This window comes from Lepidochelys olivacea (assembly GCF_965140295.1).
Source record: "Lepidochelys olivacea isolate rLepOli2 genome assembly, chromosome: 2".
Classification (NCBI taxonomy): Eukaryota; Metazoa; Chordata; order Testudines; family Cheloniidae; genus Lepidochelys; species Lepidochelys olivacea.
The window spans coordinates 104,898,324-104,913,358 of NC_140412.1; the positions used below are offsets into that span (position 1 = coordinate 104,898,324).

At 44.8% G+C, this 15,035-nt stretch overlaps 1 protein-coding gene across 3 annotated transcripts in view; it reads left to right on the forward strand.

Annotated features, from left to right (window-relative positions):
- Nucleotides 1–944: 944 nt before the first annotated feature.
- The window catches only part of NFATC1 (nuclear factor of activated T cells 1), a gene marked incomplete at its 5' end in the record, with an annotated part of 147,154 nt that continues 133,063 nt past the window's right edge, over nt 945–15,035 (forward strand). For 2 of the 3 annotated variants that reach the window (XM_084618291.1, XM_084618292.1), the window contains 2 exons: nt 7,270–7,354; nt 13,266–14,367. In XM_084618291.1, the coding sequence (XP_084474417.1) occupies nt 7,270–7,354; nt 13,266–14,367 (1,187 nt within the window). Of the gene's footprint in view, nt 1,087–7,269; nt 7,355–13,265; nt 14,368–15,035 lie in introns of those variants that run through there. The other variant, XM_084618290.1, reaches the window with a different exon arrangement.

The following is a 15,035-nucleotide window of genomic DNA, read 5'->3' on the forward strand; positions in this document are numbered from 1 at the left end:
GGCTGAAATCAACTCCGTCGAGTCTGTAAGTAATTTAGCAGAATGGGATTTTCCTTTCTCTTGCCTGCCAGTGGATGCTCTTTTCCAAATTTCCACAGCGAGGGAAGCCTGCGATTTTTTACATAATGATTTCAGCATACAGGGCTTTCCCCCCCCCCTCCCTCCCTCATTTATTTCATGAACTAAATGTGCTGCTTACACATTTGAAACAGACACTCTCAAACTTTTAGAAATCTAATAAGTTTTGGGGCGGGGGGTGCCAGTTTCTCTCTCTCTCTGTGTGTATGCTCCGATTAAACTAGGTCTTTCTGCAGCAGGAGCTGCATCTTCAGCAGAATCAGAGGCAGGAGAGCGAGGGGGCTCCGCTTGGACTTTTCTCCCTGGCACTGAAGCTTGAAGCCTCCTGCTGGCTCCCCGCTCGTGCAGCTGAGAGGAGCTGGCAGGCCCCGTGACATCACGGGACGCTGGGCGGGGAGAGGGGCTGGGACGGGAAGGCCGGGGGGGCGGTGGCGGGGGATGGGGGGTGTTTTCCAGCTTTAAAAAGGCAGCCGTCTCCTCGCAGCCCTGCGTCAGAGAGAGACTTACAGATTCTTCATGCTCACTGATCAAAATACACCCCCCTGCATAAGACCCCGGGAGACTGGAGGGAGGGAGAGAGGCGAACTTCCCGGGGGCTGCCTAGCAGGGCTCGCCGCAGCGCGAGTGCCTGGGCTATGCCCACTCGCTCGCCCTCTCCGCTCAGTGACATTGCCCCGGGGACAGCTGCTGCCATCTAACGTTTCCCTTTAGGCTTCCACTGGGGGAGGGGAGGGGGGGGTGACACACACCGCACCCCGGTTTCCAAGCTAGCCAGAGAGCGCGGGAAGCGGGGCGAAAGAAGCCAGAGGCAGAGAGAGGGATTCCCCCCCTCCCCACCCCAGCGTCACCCCCTCTTTGCCGAGTGGATGCCAAGCCCTGGCCTTCCCACTTCCAAGCACTTTCTAGCCGGACCTCCGGATCCAGCTAGAGGGAGAGAAACTTTGGTGGCTTTGCAGCGCTCTTCCTGCCCCTTCGGCAGCAGCGGCAGCATGAAATCAGCAGAGGAAGGTAAAGACCTGGGGTTGTCAGAAGGGTTTGTGCATGCCCCGTTGTTTGCTCCTGCTTGGGATTTGCATTTTGGGGAGGAGGGTGGAAGAGTGTGGCCGGGACCGTGCCCGGGGCAGCTCGTGTCGCGGAGGAAGAGGACCGGCCGCTGCTGGCGCTGGCTGCAGTGATTGGGAAGCGGTGTCCCCCTGGTGTTTCCCCAAGGCAGCCTTGAGGTTTGAATGCGACTTTTTGCCAATAGGTGTCTCCTTTTCCTCTTGCGCTGCCTGAACTTGGCCTTGCCTTCTGGATCCTTGAGCGGCAGGCAGCACAAGCAGATACAATGGAGTGCTTTTTTGGCGGATCTGTCAGAATCACATGCAGGGTCTGTTTAGATTTAAACCGAACGGAGCCATTTTATTTATTTATTTTGTAGTTTGATTAATGCAGGCTCGGGGGGAACAGTTCTCTCGTCAGCTCAAGGCATCCCAGGGTACTGTGGAGTTAAAGTATGGCTGAGTGTGTGCGGCGCGTTAATGCTTCACGGAGTTGTAGAGCGCGGAGCGAAGTTAGCGTATTGGATCATTTTTAGCCACTAAATTCTGACCTGCAAATAGCACATTGGAAACGATTGTATTATGATGAAGCGCTATATGGTTTTCTGCTAGACTACACCCTATAACTAAAACCGTGTGTAACCTTTCGACAAATTAGAAACCCTGTATAAACAAAAAGTCTCAGCGTAGTCTGAAACCTAATAACGATGATCCCTCCTCCAGGGTATCAAAACAAATAAACAAAAGCGCCAAAGTTTCTACTACTTTATTCTTTCATGTGCACCAGGGGGAACATTTTCTCACACCTACTGAACCCTAATTCATAACATGCAATTATATTATACATTGTGCTACTTCTGACAACTCATTTCCTTTTTTGAATGCTGTCTAGGTGCCCATAGTCCTAAAGTGTTCTAAATTGGAAAATACGCTAGCCAAGTTAACTGGGAAAGATCTTGGGTGCAGGTCTTTTGAAACATTTTACTGTTAGCCCATATTTAGGATTGCAAATAAGGTAACCTCTGGCCACTAGTTGTTGTTTTTTTTTAACCAAAGGCCTGATCCAGTGACTTAAATGGGAGTTCTAGTCCCACGACATTTTCTCCCCTAAGGCATCGGGAACCCGTGGCACTCTCTACAATAATAAAACTATTGTTTTACAAAATAGTATTACAATCAAAGCCTTTTGGTGGAATCACCATTCTTTTTGTTATGAATGACAGACTGTAGCACAGATAAGTCACTTTCATCTCTTGGCAGGTGTCATGTAGTTTTCAGCTTTCTGTTTTGGAATCAGTATATTCTTCAGTTTAGACTCAAGCCTTCAATCTTCAAAATGTGGGAGGGCGTTTGATATACCGCTCTTCAGTATAATTAAAGTCAAACATCTTAAAAGGACAAGGCGATTAAAAAGTTGATAGTGAAAATGAAAGGAGTACTTTTAAGCATAAGCTTTCGTGTTGCATCCGATGAAGTGAGCTGTAGCTCACGAAAGCTTATGCTCAAATAAATTGGTTAGTCTCTAAGGTGCCACAAGTACTCCTTTTCTTTTTGCGAATACAGACTAACACGGCTGCTACTCTGAAACCTGTCATAGTGAAAATAGTCAATAGTGTTTATTCCAGCAGCTCTGAAGTATGCTGCTTATTTTCTGAGTTTGCACAGGCATGCTAGACTCCTTTTCAGTGTCTATCTTTTCTGCACAGCTGGTTTCACTAGATTTCAGTTGAAAGAATCCTTCCCGTGCAATAACTACAAATGCTGCTGAATTATTGGGCTCTGATATTGAAATCATTCAAACTCCTCTTTAGATGAGTTACGTATTGCAATATTAGTAAGTTACTGTCCATGTTCGTAGAGATTTCGTGACTTTTGCCTTCTTGAACTTTCAAATGCTGCATGCAGAGGACTTCCAAAATGTTTAACTTCAAAGACAGTTAATGTTCCAACTTCAAAAAATAATCCAGAAGACAAACAAGCAAAAACATAAATGGGGGGAGGCTAAAAAAGAGAGATTCCTCTTTATTTCTATGATTTCCTGCATAATTAAATAACTTTTCTGATTCCTGTGCTAAAATGTCACAAGCTATCTGCAATAATTCACTTTACTGTTGATATATTTTTCAAGGTGCTAAGAAATTAGGCCAACAGAAAGAATGATCTAATGCAGTAAATACATAGGGGGACTCTACAAGTAAAGATTGACTCTCTGCAAATTAAGGTTTACCACTGCCAAGTGGCAACAATCAGATATATTATTTTAATTTTTAACTGTGAAGAAACTATCGCATCACTCTTAGTGGGGAGGAAAGTTACTGTATAAAGCCTTATGGATCAGTACAATGATGCTTTGGAATCTACCAAAGTATGGAGTGCTGTGCGTTAAAACGAATCAAACATTACTGTTATTTAAAGCTGAAACTGTCTTTCAGACTGTGGTGAACACAACTGGGGCGAGAGCCTCAGCTAGTATTAATTGTTATCGCTCCATTGAAGCCAATGGAGTTAGGACAATTTGCACCAGCTGAGGATCTGCTTCAAAGACTTGGGGGGAGGGGGGGAGGGGAGGGGGGAAGGAGTGTCGATGTAACCTTGCAACCATTCAGAGAGTTTTTCTTTATAGAAATAGAACAGGTTTTCCCTTAAGTAGTGAGGGTCTCCCTAGGTTAATGGCATTGTTTTAATCCAGGTTGTTAACAGACAGGACACATTCACTCAGTCTTAACGCATTCCATCACTTCAGTTCTGTATTCCTATACAGTTCTTCAGAGGCGATGTGCCAATCTCAACATTTCACCGGCGACACTAATATTCGTTGGACTGGCAAATCAAACTGTCTGTGAATCGTTCCGAACCATCGATCAATATCGAAGGTACCAGGGTGTAGAAACAAAAATGAAAACGATTCAATAATAAATGTAGCAGATATTTTGTAATGAGTCTCCCTTCCTCCTCCCCGTCCTCGTGTATCATTGGCAGGGACTCAGATGGAGAGCAAATATGTCCTGCTAATCACAAATAGTTTGTTATTACTATTTCAGATGTTAAGGGAAGGCGAGCCGGTCTGAAGTGATGGAAAACTAATCATTTGTAGGAATGGATGTTGACTTTATAGATTTGTCTTCCCTTGGATCAGTGGTAATAACCTTAATGAGTGACTATGAACACTTTTGGGGGTTTGTTAGTTTTTTTGGGTCAGGAAGCGCACTTCTGGTTTACCTGCGCTTTTAGCTATAATTCAGAACCCAAAGGCTACAAAATGCAAATATGTGCTTGAGAAATATTTCTAAACCAGGGCAAACTAAAGCGAAGTGTAGCTGGGTAAAAAGAAAATGAAACTCGCACTATGTAGGCTCAAGGAGAAGTTCTGCATAGGTTACCGCTTTCAGCGAAACGTAGCAACGCCTAGAAAACCCACGGCCACAAAGCTCAGCCTTTTCAACCCGAGCTGCCTAAAGTTAGGCACCAAATCCATATTTAGGTAAGCAATACGTGGCCTGATTTTCAGTCGTGCTGAGCAGTCCCACTGAAGTCAACAGCAGCCGTGGCTCTTTGGCCTCCTTGAAAATCAGACCACGGTCTGAGATGCCGGAATATGATGCTGGCTGTGGAGGACAAAGAAAGAGAGTACATTTATGACCAGTGGAGAAGGCATTCTGTTCTCCCACCATTTTCTTCTGCCCCCTGAAAGCCTTTAAACCAGCCACCTTAGTGATCCTGCTGTTCCAGAGGGTTGTTTTAAGTTGATGCCAATGCCTTGTACGTTCTCTGGTGATTCAGCCTTGCAGCTTAGAACAAACAGTTGGGAGCAAAGAAATAATGGAAACCCTGCAAAGGCAAAGGAGCTTGGTACACAAGCATTACGCAATGTATTAGCCGTCTGTCCTGCCAATCGACTGCCCCGCTGTGCGATTCACGGCCACAACAGCCCACTTCGCTCCAAAACCAGTCCCCACTCAGCCTATCCCAATTCTGGAGCTGTAGTTGAAGACGGGGGAAATTTCAGTTGTTAGCAACACTATCTGTAACCATCATACAATAAGTCAGAGACCACCATAAGTTCAACGTCAGTTTAGTAAATTGCCTGAGGGCAGATGCTGGCCAGCACTGTGTAGCTCATAAGAGACCATTTGTAAGTCCAGCACAACGTTTTGTGACGGAAAGAAAAAAACAGAATGAATTCTGATGCAATAATCATAATAATTAATTGTATTTGCTTGGCACTTTGTAATGGAGTTTTCAGCCATTAGCCTGGAAAATGGTATTCCCTGAGTTTATAAGGGAATGCCGTTTCCATAACTGCTTTAAAAAATATTCCTTTGAAATCTAGCCTTAAAAATTCTGGGAGCTCAACAGTTTCATCTCAGTCCTGGCTCCTGAGGTGGTGAGGTCATTTGCATGTTGTAGCCTTTAAAACTGGCTCGAAGAATCGGAAATAAATATAGTCCCAAATAGAGAAGACAACATTCTTGTAAAGTGTAACTTTTAAAACAAAACAGGGCAAAATACAGAAGACACCATTCAAAGAGCACTGCAACTTTCTTGTCAGCTTTAAAGGGAGGGAAATAATGACTTTTATGTGAACCGCTAATTCTGGGGGTGGGGTGGGATGGAGTGGGGGGAAGCACTGTGCTTCGCTTTTAGGTTTTCATTAAACAATTTGCCAATTCCCCTCAGTATGAAGTTGAAGACTTGACCCAGGAAATTTCCCCTTTCCTCCACCGTACGTGTACAATACAATTGATAATATTAAACGTCCCGTTGTAATGTGTTTTTATGGCAGCTGGCACTAGTGGGTGCTGCAACTAAATGCAAAATATTACGGCTAGCCAAAAACAAAACAAAACAAAACAAAAACCACCAAAAAAACCCACAAAACAAAACAAAAAACCCACCAAAAAACAAAACAAAACAACCCAACAAAAACAAAAACACCACCTCGAGCCACTTCGGTGACCAGAAAACAATAGCATGTAGCATAGCTTTGCACAGACGGGCAAGCTGAACTCCTCCTCATCATGAGGGCCCATTATTAAGGTTTGTCAGTTGGCCCAGAAGAGAGAACTCAGCCCCCTCCTCCCCCGCCTTCTCCGTTTTGTAATCAGTGCGGTCCGGGGAACTTGAAACCGGTGGCAATTAAAATGTGTCTGCCAATGTGGTGGAGAGGCAGAGAAACCCCTTCATTTCCCAGGTTCCCTGGTGGCTACTCCACGGCGGTTCCCCCATCCCGCAGTATAGCTACCCTCCAGCTTGCAGCGGTGGCTTGTGAGCCTCTGCAGCCTTTTCGCTTTGTTCGTGCTTTATTGAGGCCCAGATTATTTATTTTTTTAAGGAAGTTCAGGAACGTTGCAAAAATGGGGGGGGGGGGAGAGAAAGAGAGAGAGAGAGAGAGAGAGAGAGAGTGAGTGCATCCTGACTGCATTAGTAACTACAAGCGGCGGAGCAAAGCACTGGGTGCTGTCAGAAGCGCGCAGACACGTGTCCGTAGGAGCGGGAGGGGAGGGAGCGGGGGTTTCAGTTTTACTGCTCCCGTTAGCAAAAAAAAAAAAAAAAAAAAAGGAGGGGGGGGACAGAAAAGAGACATCTGCACGGGCAGCGGAACTGCCCCCGGGCGATCGGGCGTTTAGCGAGGGCCACCGCTCAGCTTGACCCTCCTGTCTAAGCAGCCCACCTGTCTAAGCCGCCTCTCGGGGTGGGGCCGGGGGGACACACACAGAGCCCTCTCCTCCTTCACTCGCGCCGAGGGGTTATTTTAAAACAAGGAACTAGAGAGAGGCAGGCAGAGCAACCCGATTGTTTATATACACCCGGAAACATCAACAACGAGAGAGGGAGGATCAGCGACAGGCCGTGGGGAGGGTCACATTACAGCCCAGAAGCCGCCCGCAGCAGCCGGCTGCCTGTACCTGCGGCGAGCCGCTCCGGCCGATTGAATTACACAGAAGTTACAGGGGAGACCAGAGCCTGCTTCTCCCACTGCTCACAGCCCCGGCGGCAGCTCTCCCGCAGCCGGGAGGGAGCAGGAGCCGCGGCCCATCGGCTCCCGCCCAGCCCCCGGTGCCCCAGCCCGAGACACAACGGGCAGAGCCTGAGAAAAGCTGCTCCTTGTCTCCCAGCTGGTGGGGTCGGCGCCGCGGCCGTCTCCTGAGACATGACTGGCCTGGAGGAAGAACAGGAGTTTGATTTTGATTTCCTTTTCGAGTTTAACCAGGGCGATGATTGCACCGGTGGCAAAGGTGGGTACAGAGCAGGCAGCAGCCGCAGCCCTTGGCCGGGCTCAGGGCTCCCCGAGCGGCAGAGCTCCCGGCGGCGTGCTGCACGCTGCAGGTGGCGTGGCGCTGAGATGCCATGTGGGGGCACGTAGGAGTGATCACAACGCGGGGCTGCCCGCTGGGAAGGAATAGGAGAAGTAGTGGCGCGCTTGGGGAGCCGGGCGGAAGCGGAAGGGGCTTTGTAGGGTTCTCGCTCTTTGGCCCAAGAACAGGGACTGCTCCTGACAGCAGGAGGTGGAGGCACCCCAGTGTTGCTTTTGCCAGATCCTGCTGCCCCCTGGATCCTCAGCGGTGATGGGAGGAGGAGGGGGGTAGATACAGGCTATAATGTTTGCAGGGAAGGGACCCCTTTTGCATTTCTTGGTTTGGGAGCTGGGGTGGGGATGGGGAAAACATTCGACTTTTGAGGGGTACTCAGCCCAGAAAGAAAAATGTTATTTATTGAGTGTGCAATCTACTGGACAATCCTCTGTACAAACCCAGAAGATGGTTGTCTATAGGAGTTTACCATCCAAATGGTGCTCCCTGGGGGGAGGGATAGCTCAGTGGTTTGAGCATTGGCCTGCTAAACCCAGGGTTGTGAGTTCAATCCTTGAGGGGGCCATTTAGGGAGCTGGGGCAAAAATTGGGGATTGGTCCTGCTTTGAGCAGGGGGTTGGACTAGATGACCTCCTGAGGTCCCTTCCAACCCTGATATTCTATGATTCTAGGAAATGAGAGAGAAGCCTGTAATACTAAGATCCACATCTGAATTTTAAATATCATAGAGTTTGGGGATGTTTGCATCTGGGGTTTTGGTTCCGACCTGTTAAAAAGAAGAGCCAATGGTGAAATCCAGAGCTGAGTTTGGATTTCAAATCTTTTCCTCCAACTCAGGGGCCAGGTGTGTTTGATCTTTAGTTGGTGTTGAGTTAGAAGGTACACTTCCGTCACCATGAGACACAATGTGAGAGTCCAATGGCATTTTTTTCATCCTTGGGGTGAAACCTATTGTTTGGCACTGAAATTGGCATGTGGAGAGAAGAGTGTTGTTACTGCATCCCAAGGAGATGTCACTTGCCACTTTTTCAGTGCTGGAGTTGCTCCCAGTCACGCACAACTGGACCCTATAGTGGAATCTTGGAGACACCCGTCCTCCACCTCCCTGAGCATCACTAGAGCTACATTCCAAAGTTTTGACGTTCAGTCAAAGCAACACTCCAAGTATAGTGTTGCAGCTCTTCAATGTGCAGGTTTAATGTGCTGTGTTTGTATTAGCTACATAGTGACCATCTATTGCCCTCTTCTCTGGCATGTGCACAGTGTCTAAATGCATTCATTAATAACGTCACAATGTCTTGCAAATGTGGATGCCGGAAGTTAGGCACCTCAGGCTGAGATTTTCAAAGGGACCCCAGGGAGTCAGGTGCCCAAATCCCATTGAATTCCCTTAAGCACCTTGAAAATATGGACTTAAGCCACTCAATAGAAATAGTGTGATCATCAAAAATCATCTTTCTTAGATGCCTGGCCAGTGTCTCTTGCTCTCATGCTCAGGGTCTAACTGATCACCAAATTTGCAGTTGGGAAGGAATTTTCTCCCAGATCAGAAAGGCATGGACCGGGACGGGGCGGGGGCAAGCTCCTTTCTCTTTGTGGATTAAATTCAGACAGTATGCTAGCGACTGTAGAAACATAGAGGGCTGCTGTCTATAGGAGCTTACCATCAAAATGAGAGAGGGAATGGACCATTTGCTAGGGCTTGTCAGGGCATATCCAACCTGATCAATTCCCTGCCAGTGCAGAAGACTCGGGCATTGATGACTCTCCTGTTTTGTGCCTGCGGACTCCTGAGGACTAAAATGCTTTAGTCTAACTAAAGTCACTGGGCTTAATATAGGAGTACTAGAGGGAAATTTGATGGCCTGTGCTATGCAAAATGAGCAAATGGTCCCTTCTGGCCTTAAACTCTGTCAAGTCTGTTAAAAGGTGTTTGAACAACCTTAGCTCCCGCTTGAAGTCCACGTGATGTGCCAGTGTTTGTCACCCTTAAAACAAAAACAAAACAAACAAAAAACAACAAAAACCCCTCTGTGTGCTCAACACTTTTCCAAAGGCAAACAGCACTTTACAAGATCAGGCCCTAAGGCTGTAGAAGGACTGAAACTTTCATGTTATAATTTAATTGGGGGAGGAGAGAAGGATAGTTCCAAGTCACCATAAAGTGAAAAGTAGTGTGTTTAGGAGCTGTCACAAAACAAGAGGTCCAGTTCCAATCTTTGTTATACTAGTGTGTGCTAACACAATGCGAGGCCCAATATTGTGCAGTGCCACAATTTCCATGTAAGTCAGTGGGAGTTGAGCGTTCTCTACATGTCATCGCATTGGGTGCAGACTGCTGAGCTTATTTCCAAAATGGCACCATCAAAGCTGTCGCTATCCATCATGTGAATTCACTCCACATGTCAAAAGTCCAGATGAATTTTCTGTTGGAAGTGCACTACACATGCTCAATAGCCACTCAGAAACATAATGCCTTGATTTTCTTTGTTGTTTCAAATTTTTCTTTTCAAAATACCTAAGTTGTTTGTGACTATTAGAGCTTTCTGCACCAAGCTTCACCTCCCAGGGAATTCTGATGGCCAGATTTCTATAAATCGGGTTTATTATGGAATCCAAGACAAGTCATTAATTATATTGGCATGAAGTTCCCTATGGTGATCATAATAATTAATATGTCTTATTAAGATGCCACCATTTTGCTACTTTACCTTAACAAAATGGTGACAATTAAATCCTTAAAAAATTCTGCTTGGGTTCTACATGATGGACATGTGACAATTAACTTGTGGTGCTTAAAAGGTATGTTTCTCAAAAGTCTCCTTGCCGATGCATTTCACCAAGACTTACTAGCTAGGTGGTGGTATTATTATATATGCCCTTTTGTTGCATTATGGGAGGAGTCTTTCAACTAATTGATGAGTATGTTTTCTGACCACAGAAGAAAATTATTCTATGGATATCATTTATTTATTAATAATATAATATAGTACTGCCTAGGGGCCACAATTGAGATCAAGGCCTCATTTTGCTAGGTGCTGTACAAATGCAGAGTCAGAGATGGTCCCTTCCCAAAGAACTTACACTCTAAATAGATAAGACAGATAAAGATGGGAGGGGAAACAGAGGCACAGAATGGCAAAGTTGATTTGCCCAAGGTTGCACAGCAGGTCAGTGGCAGAACTGGGACTAGAACATAGGTGTCCTGAGTCTCAGTTCATTGCCTGCCAGCACTGGACCATGCTGCCTTTCATTAGATCCAAATCTATTTACAAATCACTCCCTATCATTCAGATTATAGGTTGGTGTAGTATGAAATATCCTATTCTTAGGCATGAAATAAGGATTATTTTAAATAATGCAGGTTAACTAGATTTATTAATAATACTGAGGAAATATTTGAGCCTTATCAGTTGCATGCTGCTAGGAAGAAAGAAGAGGACGACAAAATTAAATACCCATGTGAATGGTGACACTGGCCAGTTTTTTGTGGGTTCTTTTTAATAGTATTTTTCTTAAGATATCTCCTCCCTTCACAGTGTTTGGTTAAAGTGTCAAACTAGAATATATTCTGAATTGTCCTGTTTCATCTGTAACATGTTCTAGTGTAATGTAATGAACCTCTCTTGGTAAATAGCCAGTTTCCTAAGGCTAAGTAGAAAGTGATTCAAATAGGTGTTGAACACATTAATGGTGCCTGACAGGATATAAATCAGTATAAACATCTCAGAGTTACTATCAAATAACTAAAATGTATGTATTTTATATAAATATAGTCTTTCTTTGAATCATTGACATTAAGAAATCTGAACACTGTGTAGCTGGATAATGGCATCAAATTGAGTAGGGTTGATAAAGAGAAGGAATGGAGTAAGCTCCTGCACTGGTGCAACAAGCTCAGAAGCTCATTTGCATATTCAGTGCTGTTGAGGATTGGGTCATGTTGGGAATAGCAGCTGTGGAAATTAACAAAGCTTTTCTGGATCTCAGCATGCAAGGTAAGGCATGATCACTGCCTGGGGTGTTTGCCTCTGGAGAGGGAAGGAAACAAATACTGTGTGTGAAAGGGCTCCTATTGTAGGGAAGCCTTACTTCTTTATTACTATCATTCAGGAATGAAGAAGGTATCTCTTCCGTAATAAAATCCTTAAAAGGTTGGTGAACATTAGAGCGAGTTATAGTTTTAATTCAGGGAATTAAACTGAAAGCAAAGGATCATCTGAACTCAAAATGCAGGGGCTATTTTAGGAAGGCTTTTCCCAGTATGGGGCCAGATAGTGGCTTTTCTTTTCCCAGTATGGGGAAGCTTTTCTTTTCCCAGTATGGGGCCAGATAGTGTGTAAGGGTACTGGCCTGCAGGAGGGGTGATCCAGAGCTGCCTCAACTCCAAAAGGAGCTCGGAAAGACACTGGCGAGTTGTGCCCATGGCATCGCCTCTTAATAGGGTGGAGAATGCATTGCCTTTGGTGGCCAGCTAGCTCTGCTGTCTTGTGTGAAGGGGAAGGCTAAGGCTGGAGCCCCACAAGGGCACTAGCATGGAGCAGTATGGCAGGTATCTCTAGTTCCTCCACAGAGATATTGTGGGTGAGAGGGAGGCTGTGTGCAACCTTACCTCATTTCTTCCCTCCAAGTCCCAATCCAAAGTGCACCATGTGAGAGCAAGTACAGTGTAGCCCTTTATAGTCCAATAGACAGAGGTCCGTGATTTTTAAAGGCATTTAGAATTATGTGCCTTAGGCCCCAATTTTGAAAGGTATTTAGGCATTGCGGCGCTCAGCATTACAACATCTAACTGATTTAGGAGTCTAAATGTCATTTGCAAAAGGGATTTAAGCATTTGGGATAGCCTAATCAATGGGGTCTTGGCTAGTAAATCTCTAAATTCCTCTTGTAAATTACATTTAGCTCCTAAATCAGTTAGGTGTTGTAACACTGAGCGCTGCAATGCCTAAATACCTTTAAAAATTGAGACCTAAGGCACATGAAGTTCATGTGACTCACTAATGGTCATTCAGTAAGCCAAATGGAGCTGATTCAAATTGAATTGTTTGGTGATCTCTGACTCTCCTAGATTTCTGCACCAACTGGTTAACTGTGCCAGCATTTAATAATGTGTGTTGTAATGAATGTTATAAAATTGATAAAATACAGGTAAAGAGAGAGAACGCAGTCAGTGCTTAAACAATAAGAGGATTATTGGATATTATTTATTAATGGAATTCCAGTGTATTTCATCACCATGTGAATCCTTTACCTGGTCTCTGCTGGCTTGTCCCAGAAACCAGAGTAGGCCAATAGACTTGTTCTGTTCCAAAATCCAGTTGTTAACTGGAACGAGTTGGAAACGTACCATAGTGGAACTTCCAGTTGTATGTGATTTCAGTGCAATGTATTTGATCATGTTGTTCATATTATATTCTCTCCACCCTGGTTTTTTTAAACTATTATTTTTCTCTTTGGGGACCATGGCTCACTTACATGAAGTGCAAGTTTCTGTCTGCAGTACCACTGCAGTCTTTCAGCTCTGTGGTTTGAAGGCAGAATTCGGCTTTTAAGGTTTGTATCTAAGACTATTCAGAAGAGTGCCTTGGAGATACAGAAACTCAGTTTCCTCAGAGATGATTTGCCTTGTTGTGCCACCAAAATACCAACATTTTCAAAAGTACCAACCTCCAGCATTTGAACTACTTTGCATGTCTGTGTTATAGATTGCTCAGGAATGCCAGTGTTTTCATGTGATAATCGCATCATGCTCCACTAAGACTCAGTAGGCTAGTAGGTTAGTATATATGTGCAACACACCTCATGTCATTCATTTTTATTTTATTTTTTTCAGAACACTATAATTATGCATCTTCAAATATAAATGCCGGTTTGCCTCTAAATGTGGCACATTCCTCATTGTCAGCTCCATGTCATGGCCTTCAGACATCCAATCCTGTCATTTCAATTGTCCCATCAACAAATCATCCTTCTGGATATGGAGGACACATTGATAGTGGGGCCTCTGGATATTATCTGTCTCCAAATGTCAGACCTAATGGAGCTCCAGCATTAGAAAGCCCCAGAATTGAGATAACTTCTTATCCGGGAATGCATCATAATAACAACCAGTTTTTCCATGATGCTGAGGTTGAGGAAGCCATCCCAAATGCCAAGCGATCACCTTCGACTGCCACTTTGAATTTACCAAACATTGAGGCTTACAGAGACCCCTCTTGCTTGAGTCCAGCAAGTAGCTTGTCTTCCAGAAGTTGCAATTCTGAAGCTTCTTCCTATGAATCCAATTATTCTTATCCTTATACTTCGCCCCAGACATCTCCATGGCAGTCCCCATGTGTGTCTCCTAAGACCACTGACACTGAGGAAGGATATCAACGCAGTATGGTAGCCTGTACTTTACTTAATTCACCAAGACATTCTCCATCTACATCTCCCAGAACAAGCATTACAGAGGAAAACTGGCTAAGTGCTCGCAACTCAAGACCATCTTCTCCCTGTAACAAAAGAAAATACAGCCTGAATGGTAGGCAGACCTCTTACTCACCACACCACTCTCCGACACCTTCTCCTCAGAGTTCTCCTCGGGTTAGTGTAACTGATGATACATGGCTTGGGAACACTAACCAGTATACCAGTTCTGCTATAGTTGCAGCTATCAATGCCCTTACCACTGACAGCACAATAGATATGAATGATGGGATTCCTATTAAATCTAGGAAGACTGCAATAGATCATACCCCATCCATGATTCTCAAGACTGAACCAAGTGGTGAGGATCACGGGACCATATCACCAACTGCTGATTTATCACCAGAAGAGTTTTCCGGGTTTCAGCACATCAGGAAAGGAAACTTCTGTGATCAGTACCTTTCTGTGCCACAGCATCCATACCAATGGGCCAAACCAAAGTCTCTGTGTCCTACATCATACATGAGGTAAGGTTTCCTGAATCTATGAAGAAATTCTAATAACATTTTTATATGTACTTTTTCTCCTTTTCCTGTTCAGCTGTCCTTTTCCAAACACAGTTCCTCCCACACTTCCACTTGTAAATGGTTAAGTGCTCTATTTTGCCATTTCATAATACTACATCTTTGGTGTATGAAAACACTGAGTGGTAAAAAATGCAGTTCTAAGAGTCACCCATCTTGGGGTCAAATTGGCAAGACAATATTCTTTTCCAGGAGACTTGAACCCCATTCCTGGCAGTCTAGAGAGAAGGAATACAGGTACATTCAGAACCATGGCTCTGTCAGTCAGTAGGACAACATGGTGCTGCTACGCCATTGGATTTACTTAATTAGTTCAACATTTCATTTTTTCCCCTCATAAAATAATGGCATGTCCCACAGGTGTGCCTGCTAATGGGGCTCTTCCAGGGCTCTTTCCATGTTGGCTTTTTATTCAGGGCATAAAAACACAACATGACTTGGTTATTTTACGCAGGACAATACCTTTATACACTATGCTCCCTTCATCTGAAAGCTACATATGCCTTCCTTTGCGTGGAAGGACAAAGCTTTTTTCTGACAAGCTTTGTTCTTTCAATTATTTAAAAAAAAATCTCCATTGCAACTAGTAACACACAATCGATCCTGTCCCA